Genomic DNA, 26,376 nt, shown 5'->3' with positions numbered 1-26,376 from the left:
GAATAAGGAGATCTCCATTAACGGGTGAATTAGATTTTGATTGCACCATCAGATTTTCCAAGGATCTTGAAAGTCAGATTGTATAATTATTTACAGTAAATTGATGGTTGTTTTACATGAGTAAAATCTGTTGCTGTGGTAGTGGTGTGATGTGGGTATTTTTATAATATACTTAGCTCTGTTTTTTGTTTTTGTTTTTTTTTTGAAAATACATTATTAGATTCTGAATGATTTAAGGTATCTACAAGTCTTTCAGGTAAGAAGGAAGGAAAATCATGCTTGTGCCTCTACCTCTGGCAGGGCTATGTCAGGGCTGGGGCTGTGTGTTTAGTTATTAGTGCCTTGAAATTAATTCAGTAAATTACATAGTAATTTTTAGTTCAGAAAATGGCCATTTCTTATTTTACAACCAGAAAAAAAAAATATATATTTTAGGAACTTGAAGGCAAATAATTTATAATGCTTGTTTTCTTTGTAGGATAAGGGACAAAATTATTAATATCATGTTTGAAAATTATCTGAAACAAAAATAATAAAGTTTTTGCTCTAATTTATGATATCGTTTCATTGAAATGTGTGTGTTGCTCTAGCCTTTCACTGATTTTCATGTTTGAATTACAGTTTTATTTAATTGAGCTTTGAGTGAAACTTTGTATTTGAAATAAGTAATATTGAAGTACATGTGGGCTTTAACCCATCTCTCATTTTCTGGCTAACCGGCTTTCTTCCCTGAGGTTATTGCTTGGGTAATGTTCCTTTTCACTTCTTTTTAGGAGTGTAGCATGTACTGTGGTAGAAATGCTAACTGAAAAGCCACCCTGGGCTGAATTTGAAGCAATGGCTGCCATCTTCAAGATCGCCACTCAGCCAACAAACCCAAAGCTGCCACCTCATGTCTCAGACTATACTCGAGACTTCCTCAAACGGATTTTTGTAGAGGCCAAACTGCGACCTTCAGCCGAGGAGCTCTTGCGGCACATGTTTGTGCATTATCACTAGCAGCCGGCAGCTTCTGTGCCTCCACCAGCTCTTCGAGTTCACCTTCTCTCTCACTGCACTTTCCTTTTTTATAAAAAAGAGAGATGGGGAGAAAAAGACAAGAGGGAAAACATTTCTCTTGATTCTTGGTTAAATTTGTTTAATAATAATAGTAAACTAAATTTTTTATATTTAATCTTTTTTTCTTTACAAGAACTTGAAACTTCTTTTTTTTAAGATTTTTATAATGTACTGATGTGGTCCAGAGATATAAAGCACTTTAGTACATAGTCTCTTTTTAGTACAAACAAATCATTTGGAATATATAAAGATTGTGGTAGTCTTGACCTGTATCACTGATGTGGAAGACAAAGAGAAGAAAGTGATGTACAATTTGTAGTTCTTAGTGATAGTATTTAAATAGACCTTTATTTGTGGGCTTGAGCTCTAAACGTGAGTTTAGGGTAGGTACTCAACTTAAAGAATATAGGTTTCTTCTTATATCTGTATTCTTTAGATCCTAACCTCTATCTATCAAGCTTTTTTGCTCAGTAGGAATCTTGAATAGAAGATACCAATCTCTAAGAGGTATGTTTTTTAATCCTAATCAGTATAATAGGCAAATACACTATAGTAGGTCCATACTGGAATCTATAGATCTTGAGAGATAGCTTTCTGCTCAAAAACATTGTTGTATTTGAAAGCCAAGGAATAAGTTCATTTAAAACACAGACGACTGCTCATTAAATATAGGAGCAGTAAAAGAGACCACAGTTGCCGGGCAGTAGAAATAAGGAAAAAAAAAGAACCAAGTGTTACTTAGTATATTTTAAACATTATTTACTTGAGGAAAGTCCCAAAGTGAAGGGAACTGAGAAATAATAAAAATTCTGTTTCTATAGTATCTTCCTATTTCTAGTCCTTGGTTTCCCATAGGTAATAGTCTTTAACTCAAGTACCCATGTTTCAAAGCTCCTGTCATGAAATAAAACCCTTGTTCTTGGGGGTCATAGAGTACTAAGCCAGAGGCTCCTCTGAAGAGTAGACACCTGTAAGACAATAAGGTCAGTGGTGGGGAGTCATTTCACTTTACTTGGCATTTGACATTGCCTGGAGACACTTTGTTGCCATAACTGGCAAGGTACTACTAGCATGTAGTGGGCAGGGGCTGGGGGTGCCGCTAGGTAGACTGCAGTGCACAAGGACTCCCTGCCCAGGAGTCATCCTGCCACAGATGGCAGAAGTGCCTAGGATAAAAGCCCCGTTAAAAAATGAAAGCAGTCGTTTACAAAGCAGGAAAAACAGATTTCAGAGGAAAGATGCAGAGCAGATGAGGGTTTCATAAGAGCAGATGACGATTAGTCAGGGGTGAACAATCTCAGCATAGTCAATAACGGTCAGTCCTTTGACAGCTGCTGGTTGCACTTGAATCTCTAACTCTCCCTTTAGAAATAATTTGAGTATTCAGCCTTTTAAATATAGCATCACTGTATTTTTTTAATTTCTTTATGAGTTTATTTTATATTACACATTCAGAGGATATGCAGATGACAAATTCTTTAAAAATCTTTTTTTAAGACTTATTTATTTATTATATATAAAATGTTCCGTCTGCATATACACCTGCACGCCAAAAGAGGGCACCAAATTGCATTATAGATGGTTGTGAGCCTTTCCACTCTTCAGCAGAATAGTAAGAACTCTAGAATTAAGACATTTTATAACAAATACTGAATGTCCTTTCATAAACCTAAGAATAGGCAGTAGAAATTAAATACATTGTATAATATATACTATAAACATAATATCAGGAATAATAAAATAATCTTCAGGTATTTTAGATGTATACTTCCATGATCTTTGATGTTGCGTCCGAACCCAGCAGCAGTTTGTGTTGCCTTCTTTTAATGGGGTCTTGAGGGAAAAATTCTCTTTAGAATCATGATGAAAAGCCCTAGAAGGTCAAAGTGTTTCATGCCCAGAGCTTTATTCAATTCTCCCTGAAGTCTGAGCTCATTTTGTTTCCTTTTAATAAGCCGATATTGGAATTTTGGTGCCTCCAGTTTGAGTTGGCTGTTTTCATCTTCAGTTTCACAAAATGCTTAATTTTTTTGCTTTAGATTCTGGCAACCCAGTAGCTCTGCATACAACTCTCTCATTTTATTTAGCTGTTCTTGAGTTGTACCATGTTCATTCAGCAATGCCTGCTTCTTTGCTTCAAACACATCTAGTTGTTGCTGGAAAAGTTTAATTTTGTTATTTAGCTCTTCATAAAGATGCCATTTTATCATTTTCCATGTTTAATTCTGCCAATGCATTTTCTTTCTCTGCTTTTCTTGCTTCTTCCTCTTCGAGTTGCTGAGTTCCTCTTCATCTTGCTGAGTTGATTTTGCAAGTCAGTTATTTTCTCAAGAAATGAAGATGTGATTTCTTTAATTTCTGTTTCGGTGTTGATCTGCTCTACAAATTTAGAAGCATCCTTGCATATTCTTGATTTGTATTCTCAGCTATCATCATCTGTTGTTGAACATCTACACTCTCTTCAGACATGGCTACTTCTTCCTGTAGAATCAAGTTCTCCAGCTTATGATCTTCTGTTTATTTCTTTAAAGTCTCAGCTGCTCTGCTGTTGACTTCGTTTCTCTTCAGCTGTTTAACCAGCCTCTGGTTCTGCTCTTCCTTCTGTGTACCACACCCATCTTGTCCTCAGCAAGCCTTAACTTGTCTCCAAAGACATTCTTCTCCGAATGCTGCTGAAGACTGGTGGACAGTTCCTTCTCTTGCTGCAGAAGTGACTGGATTTGCAATTCTTTTTGTTGCAGTTTTTCTTATGCTTGTTTTTCCAGAACCAGCTTATCTGTTACAATCTGTATCTAAGCACTGAGACTTTGAGCCCTTTCTCTGTTCTTGTTGACAAGATCATCTCCTTCTGTCTCAAGCAGCTGACATTTAATAGTCAGGCCTTCTATTTGCTTAGAAAATATAATGTTTTCCTCAAGAGACTGCTTAAGACTTAAAATCTCAAGATCCTTCTCTTTCAAATCTTCTAACTGGGCAATATTAAGTTCGTATTTTTCCACTTGCTCACCTGCACAGCTAATTTCTTCGATGTATTTTCTGTTTCAGATTTTTCATCAATCTTTTCTCTGTGGAAACAAATTTTTTGCGCCAGTTGTTCTGCTTCTCCCTGAGACTCTGTAAGGTCCCTCCCAGTGGCCTGCAGCTTCAGCTCCATGTTGTTGTGTTTAACCATCAGACTCCTCATCCTTGTTTCTTTTTTATTTCTTAGGCTTAGAGTTCTCATTTTCTTTTAGTGACCATCGTCAGAAAACTCACATTTTAGTAGCTCTTTCACTCTGGTTAGTACAATAAACCTTTTTTCCAGGGAAGCATTACTTGCAGAGAGAGATGTTTTGTCTCTGACTGATTCATTTAGCTTTGCTTTATCTCCTCCAACTCAGATTCCATATCCTGGATCTGTTTGTCCTGAGCATCTCCCTCTTGCAAAATAGCACGAATCTCTTTTTCTAATCTCTTCAAATCTTTATTATTCTTCTGAGGCTCCTGCTTTGACACTAAAGTCTTTGCTTTTTTAGCTGAAGCAAGCAAGGTAGTATCTTTTTCAGTGTTAAGATTTTGTTGAGATTCTCTCTGGCTTTTAAATATTTGTGATTTCTGAGAAGACACTGGTCCTATAGACAGTTCTGAAGTTTTAACATTGTAAGCACCTAGAGATGGAGTACAACCTGAAGGGTCATTGAATCTTTTCAGGGACACCTTAGGAAAGGACATTCTGACACTTGGGTCCAGACATGAAAGCAACCAAATGCCTCAGCAACTGTCTGTATATTCTTTTCTTAAAAGTAGTTCATCCTTCTAGGCCAAGAAAAGTACACCAGAACAAAGTGTTTACTAGCAGTGGAAAAGTTAAAACACTGCCAGGTATTTCCATTGTAAACATTTACTTGGTGCCATGTCACTAAATGGAAAGATTAAGCTGCGGAGGACCCTGCTGTTTCTAGAATTACAAGACTTGAAACACATGAAGGTGTCAGTAATTTGGCTGCTTGCAAATTTTTCAGCATATTAAACCAAGTGCTAAGTACTTTATTTTCAAAAGCCTGGAAGATAACAGTCTTCCAGGAGACCCTAAATGTGATGCTTTTCATCAGAAGGGACTAAGTAAGATATTCTGATTTTCTTGTTGTTATTACAAGGTGTGCTTAGTTAGATGTTTTGTAAGTACTTTGATTTTGAAGCTATTTAGATCTGGCTTTAAAGTATCAAGATCCTACCCAACATAGCCTGTAATAACTTTTGAAATTCCAGTAGTCTGAGAGTCAGAGCTCAAAAAATTAGTTAATGCTTCTCCTGTACACTCTAAATCAAATGAAGTCCCTTGCAAAGAGTAAGCATCAGGTGCCTCCACTGTAGCAAATCAGTTGCCTAATTTTATGCTGGAAACCTAATTTTTATGTGTGGTGTAACTTCTTTCTCTTTTATGAAGTGAGGACATCTTTCTACTTGAGCAAGATCATGGTACCTGGATTGCTGGGGTCTTTTGTTTGTTTGTTTTGTGGTTTCTTTGTCTCTAGTGTGGTTGTGATTTCCCTTTGGCTCATTTTGGTCCATCAGGGTAATGTGCAGCACAGAAGAGAGACAAACACTCTTCAGAAAGATGCCTGCACACTGGAACTGAAAGCAAATTGCTAGCTTTTTAACAGTCTCCTCTTTCTTTTCTAAACTCAGTAGTAAATAGCTGCATCAGAATGCAAAAGCTTTATAAGACAAATAAAACTATAAAGACTTAAAATAGACTAATAGTTTACAGAGTTATTATATTGACTATGATGTGAACTTATTTCAGACCAGTTGTGAAGGTACCAAAAACACAATGAGAGTTACTATACCTATTTAAAGTTTATATATATGTATACACACACACACACACACACACACAGACACACACAACCTGCTAGAGCAAAAAAGCTTGAAGTAGGTAGGGGTATGGGACATGGAAGGCCAATAGTAAATTAAAAGAAAGAAAAATTTGAAAGGAAACAATGTTGTCAAAGGAAGTAAAATATTACACTCCGTTTTTTTTTTTTTTTTTCTGCCTGATGGTATGGATTAACAGATGAAGTTTGAATTTTTTAAAATGACTAAATGTATTTTTTTTAATGCACAACTGATTCTTTGGTACTGCAATGTTTCTTTTTGGCTGGAAAATGGCCAGACTGCTGACTTTGTGCCTTTAAATGCATTCTGCATTGCCAGTAGCAGACTTCCGGTGCTGGGGCAGATCTACTAGCAGCGTCAGGTGTGCTTTAGGAAGCACCTTCTGCCTGCGGGCCCCGAGAGATTCAAAGTGGCATGACAGGATTGAGTCAAGTGGAAGACCTTTTACAGTGCAAATAGAAGTAGTTGAATAAAAGAGTTGAAAATGTAACTAATAAAACTGTTGATGGATTGGTATTTAAATGTACTGAAATTATACATACTTTGAGGTTTTCAGGATGAATATCTTGAAAAATTTCAGCACTTTTCCTTGTTTACAAAAGTATATTTCTAACTTTAAAAACATCTATTATGACTATTGCCTTAGAAAGTATTAAGAGGCACAATCTAAACATATGAGAAGTCAAATATTAATGCACATGCTGGACTATAAAAGATAAATTAAAACTTTTATTTCGGAATAAATGGAATTGGCTTTCATTTGAGTCTTATTCCCAATAGAAATTACATAAAAAGAGTAAATATATATGTTTAGAGTAGCTTTCTGCTACCAAATTCTGACATTGGTCAGGTCTGATCTGTACTATTTCTGAAATAGAGTTATTAGAAGATTGTCAAATCACTACGAAAATAAAATCAAGCCTGAAAAGATTGGCAGATGACCCAGCATGATGTAGACTACTTGGTTCATGGCAGAGTTGATGCCAATGGTTTCCTTTGGGGTCTAAAAATCCTCATATAAATTCAGCTGGAGTTGCCCAGATGTACAAATTAATCAGTCTTATTTAACTTGTGTTTTTGGAGTCAGGTTTCTCACTGTTTCAGGCTGGCCTGGAACTTAAATACTCCTGCCTCTGCCTCCCAGGTGCAGGGAAAACACACATGTGCCATCACATCCAGCTTTGTCCAATTTTTGAAAAGTAAGGTCAATCATTTTCATTTTCTTACAGAACAGTTGTGATGTTCTATGTCACATTAAATGAACATCCGTCAGGAAGTTCTGGTTGAGGAGGAGTATTGGCAGACAGGTACTTTATGGCATACCTTAACTCTGAAAGTTTAGCAGTGGTGTTTAAAATGCTAGAAGTTTTATATGAATAAACAAGGAAGAAATTTTGGGTAATTGTTGGATATTATAGACTCCAAAGATATTAACAAGAGGATTACAGTAAAACTATCCCCATATCCCAGGTTAGACAGCCTCTCTGTCAGAACCTGCTCTTAATGCACATCACAGCCCCAGATTGTTCTGGGACAATGGAGCATTTGTTCCTTAGTACACCATATTGGGGTTCTCCCTGGCTCCAACTATTGTTACTGGTTTTGTTTTAAGGGGAAAGAAACCCCAAAACTTAATTTTGGTTTTAGGTGTTGAAATACAGAGGATATTTGATAGAAGCTGAACTCATCAAGTGTTACTTATGCTAAGATCAAATTGGTATGAAATCCTATTGTTTTATCATATTTGGCATTTATATTAGATGTGACATATTTATTTGATTTTAACACTTCAATGAAAAGCAGTTTGTTGATTTTTAGTAGTGCCTTTTTCTCTGTATGCCTTAATTTTATTTTATATTTGTAATTCAAATTACCTAACAAAATGAAGAGTTTTTCCAAAATCACTAGGCATCGAGTTTATTTGGCCTTAGACTGTGTGTTGGACCCTATGTGTTTCTTAGTGCATATTTCCTCCTCCTACTCTTTCTACCTCCTTTTAAAAAATGTTAGAAGAGAAACAGTAACGTTTATCTGACTGTAATCTCTATTAGATATCATTCCTAAAATAAATATAGAAAGGTATTCTCATTCTAAAAGACATAGTAAATTGATTTTGGGGTTGATTACTTGATTTTCAGTCATATTGGCACTGTCCAAGTTCTTTGTGTGTTATTTTTTGGTTATGATTTTTATAGAGCTAGGCTAGTTATTTTGCCCAGAAGAGCTTGTTTAAGTATATTACAAAGATGGAGGCAATGAGCAAGGAATCCAGGGAGAGCAGATTCTAATCCTTGGTGTTTAACATTTGACTAATATTCTAGTTTACTGTTTTGTGAAGTGCATGCTGTGTGTGTGTGTGTGTGTGTGTGTGTGTGTGTGTGTGTGTGTGTTTGGAGTTGGGGCAGGGTAGAAGGTATGGTTGTTCAGTTAGATCTGTCTCTGTTCTTGGAAGAACAACTGAAAAATGTATGATCTACTAACGTAGGATGAGAAGAATCATCCTCAAGTAGGCATGCCAGTACATTTTCCCTAAGTAGCTAGTACAAATGATTGTTTAATAAGGGTATTTATTGTAAATTGCCAAGTCCCTAGTTGCTAAAAGTAGATTAAAATTCAATTTGTCTGTTTGTATGTATAATAATTAGCTTATATATAATTCATAAATAGGAAGTATTCGATCTTGGGTATTTCTTTATGAACTTTTTAGAATAGAAATTCTGCGAGACATTATCTAAACAAGCTTCCTTAGTTTACCAAGTCGTTGAAAGGAAATATACCTCTTTTTGGTTAGCTAGGGAAGGCATGCTGTGATGCCACTGTTCCTACTTCATAGTCATCTTCAGTGCTGCTTTTACTCCCTGTCTGGACAGGATGCCATAAGAGCTTGGGAAATACCAGGGTCATCCTCCCCATTCTCACTTTGAGAGCTGGAGATAAGCTTTCAGGGCAACCCAGACATTTCTTTTCTCAGAGGTACTAAAGGTGGTCAAGATTGAGCTTCAGGAAGGCAAGGGAGGAGCCATAGCTGTAGTAAAGAAAAAAATAAATTGTATCCATTGCCTGTATACAGTCTCATTATTCTTCATGGTTTTTTGTGTTTGTGTGTTTTAATAGACAGTCATAAGGTATGGTGTTCCTAACAGCAAAGACATTAGACAAGAGAATACTCCTGTCCTGCTTGATGATGTTTGTTTGTATTTCAGTCTGTATTACCAGAATCACTTTAAACCAAAGCTTTTGTATTCCCTGAACATATAGCCAAAATGATTAGCCCTGATAAATCTGCCCATATGTAAGCTAATAGTATATAAATGATAGAGCAGATGCTAGTAGAATTTGTATGCCAATCTATCTATCCTTCAAGGAAAAGGACAGGGGCTCAGTGTGTGCATTTAGACATGCAGAATTTAATTAAACCATTGTGGAGCTATTTAGATACTGCAGACCTAAGTTTGTATTCGTGCCAATCTTATTCATGTCATTTGACCACTGATGGTGTGTAGATTCATGTTGCTATCTGATGCCTCAGATTGGTGGCTTATTTTCTTTCTAGTGTCTTAATGTTTATGAGCTTGTTTTTGACTTACAGGACATTGCAACAATGCTGTGAAGAAGAGTAGGTTATGAACTGGTCTGCTTTGTGCCATAGACATTTTGGAATACATAGAAGCATCTGCTCTCTATACTTTAAAACTTAGAGAATTTGCCCCAACTAAGGATTTCTGAATCTTATAATGCCAGCTGAGAAAAGTTTGACTATTCTGAAAAGCACTTTGTGTTCATTTATTTGTATGTTTTAGTTCTTAAAAAAAAAAAAAAAAAACAAAAACCCTGTGTAATCTGTGGTTTTTAGCATTAGCATAACTTAGAACAGAAAATAAGTAATTAGATGTTAAATGCTAGTAGATGCTTTGATTCCAGAATATATTTGACATGTTCTCAGATTCCCAAAGACTTTTTTTCCGTACGTACAGTAAGGAGAGTAGACTAGTGGAGAGCTACAAGCCAGAAAGGCTTATGGGCAAAAGGAAGTGGGCCAAACTGTTGTGAGTTGAAACCATATTGTCTAGGGATGAGAATACTTCTTTAAAGACAAATGGTGTTTTTTTTTTTTTAATAATTAGTAAGTAAAACGTTTACACTTCTATTGCTGTTGGTTTTAAATTTTAGCCTGCATTCCGAACTATCCTAACAAAGTTAATACCAAAAAATACTTTTAATGTCTGACATCTCTTATATTTCATGTGGTTGTTTTTACTCATTGTAAATAAACTTGGATAAATTTGAAAATAAACTTTTATCTTGCAAACTATGATTATCAATTTGTAAATTTACCCTTTGACTTAATGTACATTTAAAGTGTATCCATTAAATTTTCTATATTTAATGTATTATTTTCAGCAAATGTTTTTAATCTCAGTTGAATATTGAGAAGTTTATAATTATGTACAAATATTTTTGTTTTCTATCAATGTTGACTTTTTTGCACATTTTTCAAACATTTAATTTGTACACTGATTTCTATGACCAATAATTATTGAGTGTCTGAGAATTGTGAGTGCGTGCATTGAACTACTGTCTCTGTGTTTGCACTTCTTCCCAGATGTAGCCCTCAGTTTCTGCGCTGCTATGACGGTTAGTGGGATGACCTTCTTGCTTTTGCAAAGTCACCTGTGTGTGTTTCTGTCTTTGTTGAGGAACTCAGGAGTTCAGTGTTGTATTCTAAGTTTATCCTGTATTCTGAAACAATTCCTAGGTTGAAAGTATTCTGTGTGTATCAAGAGATACGTGTTTGTATGGAGATGACCTTTGTGTATGTAGACACATGTATATATCTTAGTAAATTCTTATTTTCATTTCATTTCCACAGTTTTAAGAACTTTATGATAAATATATGTAAAAGCTTTCTGAAAGATTATTTACTATATATGTATAAATATATATGCACTATATTTTCAGCTGGCTGGTCAAAATTATTTTTTACATTTTGGTTTTAACCATTTAAGCATTTGTAGTTCCAGAGTTGGATACAGATTTTGCTTAGAGTTCAGTTAAAATACTAACAACAACTAACAACAACTATCAGCCTTTTTTGGAGGTGGGGGGAGATTGTTAAGCAGTAGCAAAACACATTATCCACTAACATGGCCTTTGACCTCAGAGTTCTTTTAAAAAAATGTGAGAAACTAAATTGTCTTGAAGACATGTCGAGACTTTTATATCTCTAGTTACTTTAGACCTGACCAACTGTTGTTTTTGAATATATCCCTTATTTCCAAAGTTTTCAAGTTTTAATTTTTCTCTTACTGAGCAAAGTTACACCGCGTTTATGAAACAATGCATTGGCTTATTGTGACTCTTCACAGTTGACTACCATTGTGTTAGGAATCTCCAAATACACAGTGTGCCAAATACACGGTGTATTTATATACTCTGTGTGTTTTAAGCAACTGGCAGAGTTGGAAAATAGGTTTTCAGTCTGACAGTGTTACTGTAGTCAATGGGATCCTGCCAAACGTATGTGGTATTGTAAAGTTATTTGTGTTAGGAATAAAGTCTACAGTTGAACTTTGACTGTCACTAAGCTTATTATGTTGAAAGGAGTCCATGTGATTAGGACCTTCCAGAAGCCGGACACAGTGCAGTAGGTACTACATTTCACACAAATTTGGGTTTGTTGTTCATTCAAAATTGTGCTTGTACAAATGTGTAAAATTTCTTCAGTTTTATAATTTCTATGTATTTTTTTTCTTGCTGGTAAATAGCTTTTAAAGTTTTTAATATAAAAGAAACCATGTTTATATTTTGTTAGTGATAATGACTGTTTATATGGCAATTTGTGAATTACAGACACATCTTTATTAGATCTGTCATGCATGAAGGCCTGCGGTATTGAGGACAGTGAGACACACTTTTCCTTTCCTGTTCATCTTTGGACTGATTGTGTTTCAGAGGTGCTTACTCTCAGTAACCTTCTGGACTATGGAATGGGCATAATGAATGGCACTTTGAGTGTTAATAAAGCTGGTATTTATTCCCACTGTGATTTGTGTGTACAGATACGTTCTTGGACATAGCGTATTTACCAAAGTCTCCTCTTGTTTGCTTGCTCTTTGGAACACCTAGCACAGTTACCTAGAAACTCTTGTGTCTAAGCCTGTGATGTCCATAAAACCTCTTTCATAGATCTTTGTGTGAACATGACGACAGCTCAGATTGAATGTAGTGATTAAAAACAACCACCAGGCTGGGGAGATAGCTCAGTGGGTAAAGTGCTTGCCATACAAGCATGGGAACTTGAATCCAATCCTCAGAACCCATGGTGGAGGGAGAGAACCACCCTGAAGATGTCCTTTGACCTCATTTATGTGCATACTAAGAAATTAAAACAACAAAACCAGTCGAAGGCATCCAGTCAAAGAGATTCAGAATTACAAAAATACTTTATTCCAAGGAAAGAAGTAGAGGAAAAGCCTTGCAAATCTACAAAGGATACAAAAGGGCCAAAGCAGACATTATGACAAAAACAACCAGGGGACAGCCTTAGCTATGCAGTGTCCTGATGGGGCAAGGGGATTCAGATGCTACTTAAAAACGCAGGCGTCAGGAGCCTCAATCTAGTTTTGGGCTTTGATGAGGCTGATTCCTCTGGCAGATGAACCAGTAGAGGAGAGAATTCCCATTTTGTCACACTGTATGACTTCAGATACTATCTTGTAGAGGGAATCCATTGTTAAAACCTGGGTTTCACTAGGGGCCACTTGCTTTGCACAGTCCCTGGATAAGGGAAGGCCCAGTGTGGTTGCTTCAGTGGGCACTGTGGCTGGATACTGATAAAATGACAGTGCAGGTGCTGGTCATGGAGTTGGTGAAATGCAAAGGGAGAGAGCTTCGTCCTTGGTGACCTGACAGCAAATCTCAACTGACAGTAACCCTACAGTTTGATAGCTGTCCAGCAGTATGATTAATAATACTCTAGAGGCTTTGAAAGTGAAGGCAGGCGCTCCCTCTGGACTGATCTCAGGGCTACGCTTCCTTCCACTCTCAATGAATGCAGGATAACTTCCACACCGCCCCTCCATCTCTAGCTAAAACATGTAGGCTAGGAGGTATGATCTGGGAAGTGTCCAGAGGGTGAGAACTGTCTAGCCCATAGAATGCAAAGCTGGGTGTTATCAGCAGAAGCACCTGACACACACAGCAAAGGCACAAAGAAGGAAAGGGGCCACTATGAAGATGGCTCTGATAGACTCTGGACACTTGTTGAGTGTAGACTCAGGAGCAGTATGAACAAAGGGAAGCGAGTCCACAGTCCACCAGCTGACTCTCACTCCCTCATGCTTGCTTTGTGTTTGTGTACACCCACTGATACAAGAGGTTGATGTCAGGTGTGTTTTACCATCCTCATTTATTTTGGTGTGTGTGCAAGTGTTGTTCCATTTGCTCTCCACTGATAATGAGGCAGAGTCCCTCATTTGAATTCAGAGCCCACTGAGTTGGCTTGCTCCAGGCCTCTGCTTTCCATATGTTGAGATTAGAAGCAGGTTAAGCAGCCTACCTGTTATTATTTTGTTTTTAGATTTATGTGTATGAGTGCATACATGTCCACCCCATGTGTGACTGGTGCCTGCAGAGGTCAGAAGAAAGCCTTGGATCTCACAACTGGATTTAGGGATGGCTGTGAGCCACCACGTGGGTGTTGGGAAGCCTAGCAACCTCAGACTCCTGGAAGAGCAACAAGTGCTCTTAGCTGTAAAAGTAACTTTTATTAGCCTGTTTCAACTGTTAATCTCAGAGGTTTACTAACTCCGTCTGCTAACCTAGGCCTAATCCTGGAAGCTTCTAGCCTCTATACAATTTAACTTAGGCCTAGAATGTTTTCAGCCTCTGAGACTTAACTGCTTATTATGCTCACCCTTTCTAGTTCTTATTGAGTTCTGGGCTGGCTGGTTCACCTCAGCAGTTATAGTTCAAACTCCTCTCCCAGTTGACTTGTTCAATCTGGCTTGTCGGTCTCTGAATTGCTCTGCTTGGCCTCAAACTAACTCCAGCAATCTTTTCTAAGCCTCTGGCTCATTCTGTCTTCACCTGTGTCTAGCTTGTTCTCTGACTGCAACCTGTTTCTGTGAAACTCTCCTGGTAAAACTGCCTCCTCACTGCATTGCCTCTTAAGCAGCTTTCCTTTCCTCTCTTTTCTTGTGAGAATTGGGCATATCCTATTCTGTCAAATCTTTCTCTAATTCATCACTTTTTCTGCCTCCTAGTTAGACATCACTTTCAAACATGGTGCTTCCTTCTACAAACTATCTTTACTTTCATTTTTTGGGATTAAAAGCATGTACCACTACACCTGAACCTAAGTTTTTCTTTACCTTATACTTGCTCTATACCAGGCTGGCCTTGAACTCAGATATGCTTACCTCTGTCTCCTGGATTAGAGGTGTGTTTGTATTCCAGCCAGATCACACAGATGTAGATCTTTGGATGTGATCTCTTGACAGAGCAGCCATGTTCTGAATTTAAATTCCTCTACACTTAGGCACTGAGCTATCTCTTCAGTGACAACCCCCCCCCACAAGACTCCCACCCCTTGGCTTTTATAAGATTAACTCCGATCCTTTCACCTTTGTGGCAAGTGCTTTTTCACTGATCCATCTCCCCAGCCCCACTTCACCTTATTTATTTTGCAACAGGATTTCTCTCAAAGTCTAGAGCTCATGTGTTAGACTGGCTGGCCAGTGTGTCCCAAGGATTCTCCTCTGCCCTCAGTGCTGGGGTCACAGCTATTTAATATCATGCCTGCCTCCATTATGTGGGTTCTGGGGGATCCAAAATGGAGTCTTCATGATTGTGCAGCAAGTACTTTTACCTACTAAGTTATCTTCCCAGATCTTAAAACAAAAAGCCAATTTCATATTGCTTCCTTTTTTGCTAGCATAAAGGATATCATCATACCATTTTCATATATATGGCATACTTAGAGCTATTCCAGGACCACTCTACTACTGTTTTTTTGAAAACGTCTAACATTCTTTCTTGTCTCCACCTTCCAGGTGACGGGACTGCAGTCATTAGCTACCACATTTGGTTTATGTGGTGCTGGGGCTGGAACCTGCTAGATATGAGGGGAAAAACTGTGAGCACCTGTGGCCTACACCGCACACACACTTAACACCCACAAGCAGGCAGCTGACTAGAATTTGATGGCTCAAAAAAGCTGACCCGACCCTTTCCCTCTTTCCTTCCATTTCCTTTGCCTTCTTTTAAAACTCCACAACTGTGGGGTAGGGCTTGGTGGTGCAGGCCTGTAGTCCCAGCACCCAGGAGGAAGAGGCACGCAGATCTCGAGTTCGAGACGAGCCTGCTCTCCGGCGTGTGTTCCTGGACAGCCAGGGCTAAACAGAGAAACTGTCTCAGAAAACAACAAATCACCGAAAGGCTGTGAGGTCTGACCCCAGCCAATGGAGAAAAGACACTGTCACCAAATTAAAAACTACACGAGCTTTCTGTTCTGATGTACTTGTTAGTCCCTTTGCGTTCTGGTGCACTCTTCTCCAAAAAGAATTGCCTTGCCGAGTTACTGTTCATGTCTGGTGAGGTACCAAGATTATTCCTTGGTTTCTCATATAGGCAAAAATTCTAACAATTGGGCCACATACCCCAAGCCAGGACCCTTCTAAATAGAGTTTGGAATTTATTTTCCAGGAACCAGTGTGGTGAAACACGCCTATAACCTCAGCTCACGGGAACCACCCAGGAAGTTTCCCAGACAGACCTTAGCGGTTTAAGCAGCAGCGTCAACAAAAACCAGAGCGAAGGCAGGGCAAAGGGAATGAATCCCAGCATTCACAAGCAGATCTCTTGAGTTCTGGGCCAGCCTGTTCTACAGGGTAAGTAAGCTCAAGGCTCCAACAACTACCTAAGGCTCAAAACATCCTACGCGGTCGGCTGTAGGCTGTGTGGCCCGCATTTCCGGTCTAAGGATTCAGAGGCGGGACTTCCGGTAGTCTGGGGCTGTACTTCCAGCACGTACCGGAAGTTCCTCTGAGAGTGCCTCCTGCGGAGTTGACGCGGTGTGCTCTGCGGTGGCTGCCTGGCCTTAGAGCTGTTATGGGCAAAAGAGATCGAGCGGACCGGGGTAAGGACTCCGTGTAGCAGTCATTGCTGCAGGGTGTTCTCCGACTTGTTGGTCTGGGAGGCGCGGAGCCGAGTCGGGTGGAGGTGTTTGCGGGATGCCGGGATGCAGGTGGCGCTGGTTTAGGAGTTCTGATAGAAGTTCCTCTGTGGAGTGCGGAGGGAACCCTAGAATCCTACTGGCCTCACTTCTTTGTCTTGTTGCAGACAAGAAGAAGTCCAAGAAGAGGCAGTATGAAGAGGAAGAAGAAGACGAAGACGACGCCCCTGGCAACGACTCTCAGGAGGCGGTGCCCTCAGCCGCGGGGAAACAGGTGGACGAGTCCGGCACCAAAGTGGATGAATATGGAGCCAAGGACTACAGACAGCAGATGCCGTTAAAGGGTGACCATGCTTCCAGGCCCCTCTGGGTGGTAAGCATGGCCGAAAGATCTAGGTGACAGCTAAATCTTGGACATTCACACACCTCCATAATACAAGAGTGAGAAAGCTGCCTTCAGAAGCAGCTGGGAGAGACAGTTCTCCTACGTGCGCATTGGAGTAGCTAGTGTGGCCTGGGAGTTCTCCATCTCCCTCCAGCCCACCACATGATGGCAGATGCCATTTGCCTAATAGACAGTGTCATAGGCCAGCCAGATAACTCAGCAGGGAAAGGCTGTTGCTGTCAAGAATAAGACCCGAGTCTGTACCATACAGACACATAGTAGGAGGAGAGACCCAACTCAGGCAAGTTGTCCTTCATCGGAGCTCTGGCATGCATGCACTTACAGCTACAGGCACACACATAACACCACATGCAGTTAATCAACAAGTGGATAAATGGCATCGATTTATTTGTGTGTGTGTGTGTGTGTGGAATTTGTGCACACATTGTGCAGGTGTGCTCGTGGGGGTGTTTACAGAGCCTGGAGATTGATGTTCTATTTCCCTCAATCACTCTTCACGTCTTTGCCCAGCTCCCTGTTTTGGCTAGACTTACTGTCCATCGACAACCCCCCTCCCCCAAACACACCCTTTATCTGCTTGCCTGCCCACCCACCTATCCCCGCCTATTCCAGCTCTGTGGTTATAGGGAAAAAAAAGCACTGCCATTCCTGGCTTTTTACTTGGGTGCTGGAGATCTGAACTCGGGTCCTCCTGCTTGTATAGCAAGTGCTTTACCCTCCAAGCGGTTTCCCCAACCACTAAATAGTTTGTGTTAGGTAATAAATTATTTACTGTTTTTGAAGAAGATTTTAAAATTTTTATATGTATGTATGAGTGCCTGCATGTATAGGTGCCTGGTCCCAGAGGAGGCTAGAAAAGGGTGTCAGATCCCCTAAAACTGGAATTACAGGCTGTTAGGCGCTATCTGATGTGGGTCCTGGGAATGGAACCTGTGTTCTCTGCCACTGAAGAGTGGCCAATGCTCTTTACCACTGAGCCATCTCTTTGGCCCCTTTTCAAATTAATGGAAGATACGTATTTGGTAGCTAAGTTTGCTTGACTTAAAATACATAATGTTCTATAATCAATTTTCATTCTAGCCAAAAGGCAATTTGAGAAAATTTCTGTATATGGAACTTTGGAAACCTTTTCTCTTACACTTCTGTATCTAATTATAGGAACAGGATCCCCACGGTTACCCGAAAGATTGGTTGTAAGAATACCCTTAGCACTGGATAGCTCCTCTTTTTTGATAATGACCTGGGTCTAGTGGTCTCTAAAGTTTATTACTTTTCTTGCCTGTTGTGTTCACTTGATGTTCTTTAGGCTCCTGATGGCCACATTTTCTTGGAAGCCTTCTCTCCAGTTTACAAATATGCCCAAGACTTCCTGGTGGCAATTGCAGAGCCAGTGTGCCGGCCTACTCACGTACATGAATACAAACTAACAGCCTACTCCCTCTATGCCGCTGTCAGTGTGGGGCTGCAAACCAGCGACATCACGGAGTACCTCAGAAAGCTTAGTAAGACTGGAGTTCCTGATGGAATTATCCAGTTTATTAAGGTGAGTTGCTAGCGATTCTGCCTACCTTGATAATGTGGCGGTGATGTCCTCAGGTACTGGATGTTGCCTTAAATGTCTGCTTTGTGTTTCCTTTGATAGCAAAACAGCTTATTTCTTAACTGCTGCTGCTGTGGATCTAGCCATGCTCTTGGCTGAGACCATGCTTCTTTCTGTGAGTTGCTTCTAGCCATGGGATAGTAATTCAGGTACATTCTGGCCAGGGTTATTTGGAGAAACAGCTTTGAATGGATGGTGCTGTAGACTGCATATACGTATCGAAATCCTTACCTGTAAACTAAGACTAAGTGAGGCCATGACTATCTCCTCATCCTGAAGATGCTTTTCTTTATTAGGAGTTATAAGATATCCTAAGTCTTCTTGGCACTATGTAGAGAGAAGGTGGTCCTCTACTAACTAGCCACAAGACCTCACCACAAACTGGTGAGATCCTGGTTTCATTGATCTAGAACTCTGAGAAAATAACTTTATTGTGGGGTTCTGGCGGCTGGCTGTTATAGTAAGTGAGCTCCATATAAGGTAGATACCTAAGATCCATGCTAAATGAAATCTGTTAGGGAAAGTCAAAACTTCAAGTGTTGAAATGAAGAGGTTTCCCCGGGAATAGCAGTTGAATATAGGTGAATATTATCCAAAGAAGATGGGACAGTAGTCCACCGGCTAATGAGATTTCACATCTGGAGGCAGAAGGGTACCATGGGCATCCACTCCCAGAGAAGCTTCAGAGCTCTGCGGAGTTCTCTGTTCTAGTGATGTAGAAGGATGCCCAAGGAGAAAAGACCAGGGCTAGGCCCAGTGTTTGGTCTACATGGTCTACAAAGACGGTGGTGTTGGAGCAATGCTGTGGTGTCCTGAGGGCCAGCTCAGAATAACTCAGAAGAACTTGAGTAGCAAGTTAACATGGCAATCATACAAACTACTGGATTCCTTCCAGCAGATTGGCAACCTGAGAGGCTTTAAACTATTATTTCCTGTCACCAAAAAGCTTACATTATGCTAGGTAAGGTGACACATGCCTCTAATTCCAGCTGTTCAGGGAGGAGGATTGTAAATTCAAGCCTAGGCTGGTCAATTTCTAACATGTCTCAAAATTTAAAAATAGATGTGGTGGTGGCTAGGAATATAGCTTCCTGGTCCTGAGCTCATTTACCAATACAATGAAAAAAAAATCTTAGATTTTCAGTTGGGGAAATGAGAACATTGGTTGAAAGGCCTAACTAAGCATTCGTGACATTTGAACTTACCTTGTGTAGCAGGTGCTGCTGAATACTTGCTGTGTGCCTAATGGCTTCTGTGTTAGCAGCACTGCTGAGGCAGGATGAGCTTCCAGGTCAGGATGGGGGCTGTGGGCATGCAGAGGAAAGTAAAGTGGAAAGCACAGATATTTTTAACAGTTTGGAAATAAGCTAGGCATATGAATTAGGCAAGAGGATGGGTTTTTGTCCCTAAGAAATTGAGGTCAGTGGAAAAAAGTTCCTTTTAGGCAGTTGTGGCTGTACGTGGAGTTTTGTGCTAAGGCGTGTTCCAAGCAGGCATGTTTTGAGCACTGATTTCACCTGTTTGTTGGTGTCCTTTCTGCTTGCAGTTGTGTACTGTCAGCTATGGAAAAGTCAAGTTGGTCCTGAAGCACAACAGGTAAGAGGAGGGAGTTACGAGGCTTTGCCATCTGCGTGTCAGTCAGGAGAAAGGGTTGTGGGTAGGGGCTGGGCTCAGACCCTGCTTGAGACAAAGATGGAAAATTGAGGGGACATTGGAAGGGAAAGAGGTCCCTCATCCTGTAGTCTGGTTGACCCCCTCCAGCTGGTAGTTAAAATTTGCAGTGATGATTACCTACATAAGGCAGTGGGGTTTTTTGTTTTGGTTCTTGGTATCTGTTCTATATCTAGGTGCTTCAAAGAAGAATGTTAAAATAGCAGCAATCATACTCAAGCTATACACATGTATTACCTTTGAGTTTAGCTGTACTCCTTGCCATGCTGCAAACAAGTAATTTTAGGAGAATTTCACAGGGAAGGTTATTTGCACCCCTCTTGCTGCTGACATGCCAATCTAAGTTCAAAATGAGGATCTCCTCTGACCCTCGGCATGTTACATCTTTACTTACAGCTCCTAGCTCTGATTTGACAAAGGTGTGGGAAGAGTCATTATGAGGCCGTAATTTTCAGATCATCTAATTGAGTTACAGTTGCAGAGTGTTCTGGAAATGATGAGCTAGCCAGTAGGGACTTCCTCCTCTCTGTTTTTAGGTACTTCGTTGAAAGTTCCCACCCTGATGTCATCCAGCATCTTCTTCAAGACCCTGTGATCCGGGAATGTCGCTTGAGGAATGCCGAGGGGGAGGCTACCGAACTCATCACTGAGACTTTCACAAGCAAATCTGCTGTGCGTGAGCTCCTACCTGGGTTTCCTGGGGGCCGGGAACTTATGATGGCAGTTCTCCTGTAACCCAGCATTGACAGTGTCACTGCCCAGCTGCCTTTGCCTTACAGCTCCGGTTCACAGTTGGTGACAAGGTTCAGGGCTGCGTAGAGTCAGAGCTCCTACCTTTCTCTTACAGATTTCCAAGACGGCAGAAAGCAGTGGTGGGCCTTCTACTTCCCAGGTGGTGGATACTCAGCCTAAATCTGACATCCCCAAAGACCTGTTTGATTTTTATGAGCAAATGGACAAGGATGAGGAGGAGGAAGAAGAGACACAGACAGTATCCTTCGAAGTTAAGCAGGTTAGTGAACGTGACCTGGTTTGTTTTCCAGTGCAGTCCTGTGTCAGCAGCCTCTCCAATGAGACAAAGGGTCTCTATAAGCTCCTAGTTTCATTCTTACCAATGTGGGCCATGACATTCTCTTGGGGGAGTTATGGTCCGAGTGTCCTTTTGGGGCCTAGGAAGCTGCTTTCCACAGGATCCATTTTGGATTTGATTAAAGTTCATTTTGAGGAGATCAGGGTTGTGGCTTTGTTGGTAGAGTTACTTTCCTAGTATGTGTAAGTCCCTGGGTTCAATCCCTTGCACCACATAAACTAGGGGTGGTAGTATACATCACAGCCTGGAAAGGTTGAGGGCAGGAGGAATCAGCAGCCCAGGGTCATCCTCAACTACACAGTGAATTGAGGGTTGCCCTGGGACAGAAGAGATAACCAAACAACCAAACAAACAAAATCCGTTTTGACCATGTTGCTAGTTTGTGCTACATTTCTGTGCTGACCTACTTGTTGGCAAGCAAGACCTGAAATTGTATTCATCCAGCTAAAACTCCAGATTTTGATCATGAGGACATTTTGAGTGTAGTCTGGGATACTTTTTGGACTTGAAATTATCAAATGTCCTCCTGCTGGCTCCTAGGAAATGATCGAGGAGCTCCAGAAGCGCTGCATCTGCTTAGAGTACCCTCTGCTGGCAGAGTATGACTTCCGGAATGATTCTCTCAACCCTGATATCAACATTGACCTGAAGCCCACAGCTGTGCTCAGGCCCTATCAGGAGAAGAGCCTGCGGAAGATGTTTGGGAATGGACGAGCCCGCTCAGGAGTCATTGTTCTTCCCTGTGGTAAGTGAGGCCAGAGTGAAGAAGGCTCCATCCATCTTTGTCTGCTACCTGCCTCCTACCCTGCTTAGTGTTTCCTTGCTAGGCACACTTCCTATGAATGATCACTTTCTCATCCAGGACTTGACTGACGTTTATTGAAATGCTTGCTTTGTGCCACAGGCCACAGCTCTTGGTCTAGGCCAGTGGTTCTCAACCTTCCTAATGCTGTGACTCTTTAATACAGTTTTTTATGTTGTGGTGACCACCAACAATAAAATTATTTTTGTTGCTCTTTCATAACTGTAATTTTGTTACTGTTTTGAATTGTAATGTAAATATCTAGTATTCAGGATGACCTTAGGGGACCCCCCTGAAAGGCTCATTCAGCCCCCAAAGTGGTTGATACATATAAGGAGGTGCAGAAGGGTCTAGTTCTAATTCTCATAAATGTGCCAGGTGGGTCATCTCTTTATGGAGAAGACAGCCTGAAGCAGTAAATGCCTCACAGTTCTGTCTGCGAGGACCGGTATGTGAACTTTGCGTAGATTCTGGTGCTGTTGAGCCATTTTGTCCATTCCTGACCTTTGTTTCAGCCTGCTAACAACACCTTTTGGTTGCTTGTAGGTGCTGGGAAGTCCCTTGTAGGCGTGACTGCTGCGTGCACTGTCAGAAAGCGCTGTCTGGTCCTGGGCAATTCAGCAGTGTCTGTGGAGCAGTGGAAAGCCCAGTTTAAGATGTGGTCAACCATTGATGACAGCCAGATCTGCCGCTTCACCTCAGATGCCAAGGACAAGCCCATTGGCTGCTCCATTGCCATTAGCACGTACTCTATGCTGGGCCATACCACCAAAAGGTCCTGGGAAGCTGAGAGAGTCATGGAGTGGCTCAAAACCCAGGAGTGGGGCCTCATGATCCTTGATGAGGTGCACACTATTCCAGGTAAGGCGGTGGAGGGTGGCTGTGCTGTACAGAGAGGCTTACTTCTCCTTGTGGGGTTGCAGGTGGCTTCTGTATATTCACCCCCTGACTAGCAGGGTTTTGAAATAATCAGGTGTGGTGGGATGGAACCGGGAGATAGGTATACACATTCAGAGCCTTTTCAATCACTGGCTTAGAGAGTGATATTTTCTTCCTTCCTACATGTTCTAATTGAAATTTAACCCATTTTTATGGCCCTGTGATTCTGAGCTAAGAGCACTGTATTACCCTTGACAATAGGCTGTGTTTTCTTTAAGTGAAGGGTGAAGTATTAGTTGTCAGAATATAAGTTCTACTTGTTCAGTGGCAGGCATATCTTTTTCTTAAAACAGCCTTAGTGATATGATTGATCTGCCACAAAAGTCAGCTGCAATAAGAGTATAATCCAGCAGGTTTTAGTAACTTTCTAGAGCTGTGTGTCCCTCACCATGATCTAGTTTCAGAATATCTCCTTCATTTCTATTTGTAGTCGGTCCTTATTTTCATCTGCATTCAACCGCAGGCTGGCTCTCCCACTCCCTTTGTGGGAGTTATCATGTAAAAGAAGCTGTATAGTATTTATTTTCTTGTCTCTGTCATCTTTCACTTTGCATAGCAGATAGTCTGTGTCCTAACATTCATCAGTGATATGAATCTTTTATGTGCAGTGCTCCAAGCAAACAGTTCTCTTCGGTTTCTGTTGGTGGTGGTGTTGTATTGTTTGGGGGTGTGATCTTATTGTGTTGCCCAGGATGGTGTATGGGCAGACTGTTGAGCTCACATGGTCCCTTTACCTCAGCCTCCTGAGTAACTGTTTGAGTCGACATGCCTGGGTAGAAAGCTCTTCCTTGAAAAGAGAGATTAAGGAAGATCTAAAGTAGAGATTCTTTCACTTTAAAGAGGTATTTTTTAACGGAGAGCATTCGGAACACTGGAAATGGGCCTAGTGTTTGGGTCTTTTTGTAGAATGAGAGCTCTTCCAGAGTCTGTAGATGTCTGAGGACAACTGGAGATGTTAATAGAGGTGTTCACAGAGGGTTGGCTAGAGATTTGGATGTCTCTGAGGAGGGAGAATGACAGGGTACTGGCCCTGTGGTGGTAAAGAGCTTGGCATGCTCAGACGACTCAAAGCAGCTAAGTCACAGATAAGTTCTGAGAGAGCACTCAAGGCTGGCACCAAAGCAGCTGTCACAGTATCTTTAGACCTCATAGGCCTTGGTGGAGATGTGCTTTATACTCTTCAGTCACTGAGTAAGAAGCCATCTATCTGAAGAACAGAAACAGGGTACCCTGAGCTGACATACAGTAGAGATCACTCTGGCTACTGAGCATAGCACTTTGGGAGCAGTGAAAGAGTGGGTTATGGGGTCCCAAGAAGAGGCTTGACCCAGGGAGATGAAGACAGCCTGAATGGACAGGCTGCAGATCCTATGAACATGTTAGGTGTGAGGTCAGAAAGAAAGCTGATATCGAGGATGAGGTGAAGGCCTGATGGTGTAGAAGGTCATATCTTACAAATGAGTTTGAGAGTGTTCTGCAGTACACTTGGAGGCTGGTGTGAAGCCTGGTGAAAAATCTAGGCCTACCCTACTGTATTTGTATTACTTGATCTGCCTCCCAGGCCCGCACTGTGTTGTTTTTGTTGCCTGGGCCTCTAGCACTCCTCTTAAAGGGAAGCCTGGGATCCTGTACTGTTGCGTTTATGTAGTCTTTGCTCGGGGATAACCTTGTCATTAACTGTTTATTTGTTAGTGCCTTGTTTTGTGTTTGGTATAGTTTTGTTGTGTTTGCAGATGTTGTAAGTTTTCAAAATTGTTAAGCTTTAGAGTGTCAAATTCAAAACTGGCCATTTACTTGGAGTCTGACCACCTTGTGATTCTGTTATTCTGTGGCTCTTGTGTTTGGCTTTTGGAGTGTTTTGGCTTCTTCATCTACCAGTTGGGTTTCTTTTTGAAGTATCATTGGCCTCATCTTTAATATAAGATAATCATGACTCAAATGTGTGTGGGAGAAGGGTAGTGAATATTGAAGCCAAGGTTTCATGCGTGGGAAGTGTATGCTCTTCTACTGAGCTACACCATTTAGAAAGGCAGGGAAGCCAAGTTTTATTGAGGAGTAACAGTTCCTTGTTGGGGGGTAGGGATGGGGCTGTCCTCAATGTAGGTTGCACAGCCCAAAGCACTTAAACATTTTACATTTATGTATTTATTTTTGGGGAGGGCATGTACATGCCATGTCTGGTCTGTGGAGGTCAACAGGAGTTGGCTCACTCCTTCCAACACCAGTATTCCAGACTTTGAACTCAGGTCGTCAGGCCTGGCAGCAGGTGTCTTTACCTGCTGAACATCACATTAGTCTTCCAACTCAAAACGGATTAACCTTTTTCCAAAGTGTTAAAAGAGTTTTAAAAGCTGTGGCCATGGAAACCTACAAATTGGAGGCCCAGAGCTCCAGTCCCAAGAGCCCACATAAAAGCTGGACTTTCGCGGGTATGGGAGGGTATAATCCTGGCTCTTCTATGGGAACATGGGGGTGGTGACGGCAGAGGCTCTGGATCTGCTGGCCTGCTAGCCTGCCACGTGCAGCAGTGCACCAACCACAAAAGCCTCAAACAAGGTGGAAGATGAGGGCTGACGCCTGAGGTTGTCTTCCCGCATCCACACGCGTGCTGTGGCAGGAAGGTGCCTACATTCACGCACACAAGCACAAATGTGCAATATGTGTCCACACAAGATTTTTTGAAAGTTGTATCCCATTTATGTATTTATTTGATATGTCAGGAATTATAACAATCAAAGCAAAAGAAGAAAGTGAAAGTTACCTGTTGATCAAAGTAAGTTTCATTGGGCGTTTTGTTTTGTTGAGACAGGGTCTCACTGTAATCCTATATAGTTAGTTCCAGGGGCTACCCTGGAACTAGCCCCTGGAACTAACTATATAGAACAGGCTGGCCTCAAACTCTCAAAGGCCCTCTGTCTCTGCTTCCAGTGTGCTGAGATTAAAGGCCTGTAACACCATGCCTGATTTAATTGGTGTATTTGGGAGGGAGCAGGTAAACAGGATGCTTAGGCAGACTGGCTGAGCTTCATCACTCCCATGGGCTCTGTGTGCTCTCTGCTTTGAGGGGAGATGGTAGGAAGCAGAGCAGAGCTGGCTTTCTCTCTGCCTCCATATCCCTACTTCCCCAGCTATGACCTGGGGACAGACCTCAGCGTGAGTGATTTGTGTGGCTTGGAGTCAAGTCATATTTGTTGCTACTGTCTGGACAGTTGACATGTTGGAAGGTGAATGCTGGCATTTGTGAACTTGGAACTCCCTGAAGTCATTTGTCATTTGTGCTTTCCATCTTTTGAACAGGTCTAAAAGCCATGGTAAAATATTCTTGCTTTTTCCTTCTTACCTGGAATGAAACTCAGCTCTGTAGTAGCAGGGCTAGCCCCTACGGTGCCACAGACCAGTGTTAAGTTGCAAGTGTGTGGTACCTTCTCGGTGTAGACAGTGAGGATGTGAACACTTCCTTTGTTCCCACAGCCAAGATGTTCCGGCGGGTGCTGACCATTGTGCAGGCCCACTGTAAGCTGGGCCTGACTGCAACCCTTGTCCGAGAAGATGACAAAATTGTTGACTTGAATTTCCTGATTGGGCCCAAGCTTTACGAAGCCAACTGGATGGAGCTGCAGAACAGTGGGTACATCGCCAAAGTCCAGTGTGCCGAGGTATTGCACCCCTGGTGGAATATGTGAAGTACGGACTCCTCTCTTGGGAGTGGAAGGCTCTACTGCTAAATCTCATGGACAGACAGGCAGGCCAGGACCCA

General features: G+C 41.3%; 2 protein-coding genes and 1 pseudogene across 2 annotated transcripts in view; 2 read left to right on the top strand and 1 right to left on the bottom strand.

The window, feature by feature from the left end:
* Positions 1–11,983, top strand: part of Map3k2 (mitogen-activated protein kinase kinase kinase 2) — an 82,104-nt gene extending 70,121 nt beyond the window's left edge. The window contains exon 17 of the mRNA XM_060377510.1: positions 774–11,983. Within this exon, the coding sequence (XP_060233493.1) occupies positions 774–999 (226 nt within the window). The 3' untranslated portion in view covers positions 1,000–11,983. The remainder of the gene's footprint in view (positions 1–773) is intronic.
* Positions 2,341–4,770, bottom strand: LOC110542065 (hyaluronan mediated motility receptor-like; annotated as a pseudogene).
* Positions 11,984–15,957: 3,974 nt separating the features above from the next.
* Ercc3 (ERCC excision repair 3, TFIIH core complex helicase subunit) overlaps positions 15,958–26,376 on the top strand; it is a 31,036-nt gene continuing 20,617 nt past the window's right edge. Inside the window, exons 1-9 of the mRNA XM_060377508.1 lie at positions 15,958–16,075; positions 16,279–16,484; positions 17,824–18,060; positions 19,664–19,713; positions 20,325–20,460; positions 20,636–20,800; positions 21,419–21,623; positions 22,227–22,541; positions 26,091–26,275. Of these exons, the coding sequence (XP_060233491.1) occupies positions 16,048–16,075; positions 16,279–16,484; positions 17,824–18,060; positions 19,664–19,713; positions 20,325–20,460; positions 20,636–20,800; positions 21,419–21,623; positions 22,227–22,541; positions 26,091–26,275 (1,527 nt within the window). The 5' untranslated portion in view covers positions 15,958–16,047. The remainder of the gene's footprint in view (positions 16,076–16,278; positions 16,485–17,823; positions 18,061–19,663; positions 19,714–20,324; positions 20,461–20,635; positions 20,801–21,418; positions 21,624–22,226; positions 22,542–26,090; positions 26,276–26,376) is intronic.

The sequence above is a fragment of the Meriones unguiculatus genome, chromosome 2 (assembly GCF_030254825.1).
Source record: "Meriones unguiculatus strain TT.TT164.6M chromosome 2, Bangor_MerUng_6.1, whole genome shotgun sequence".
In the NCBI taxonomy this organism is placed as follows: domain Eukaryota; kingdom Metazoa; phylum Chordata; class Mammalia; order Rodentia; family Muridae; genus Meriones; species Meriones unguiculatus.
This window is presented reverse-complemented; position numbering and strand designations above follow the sequence as displayed.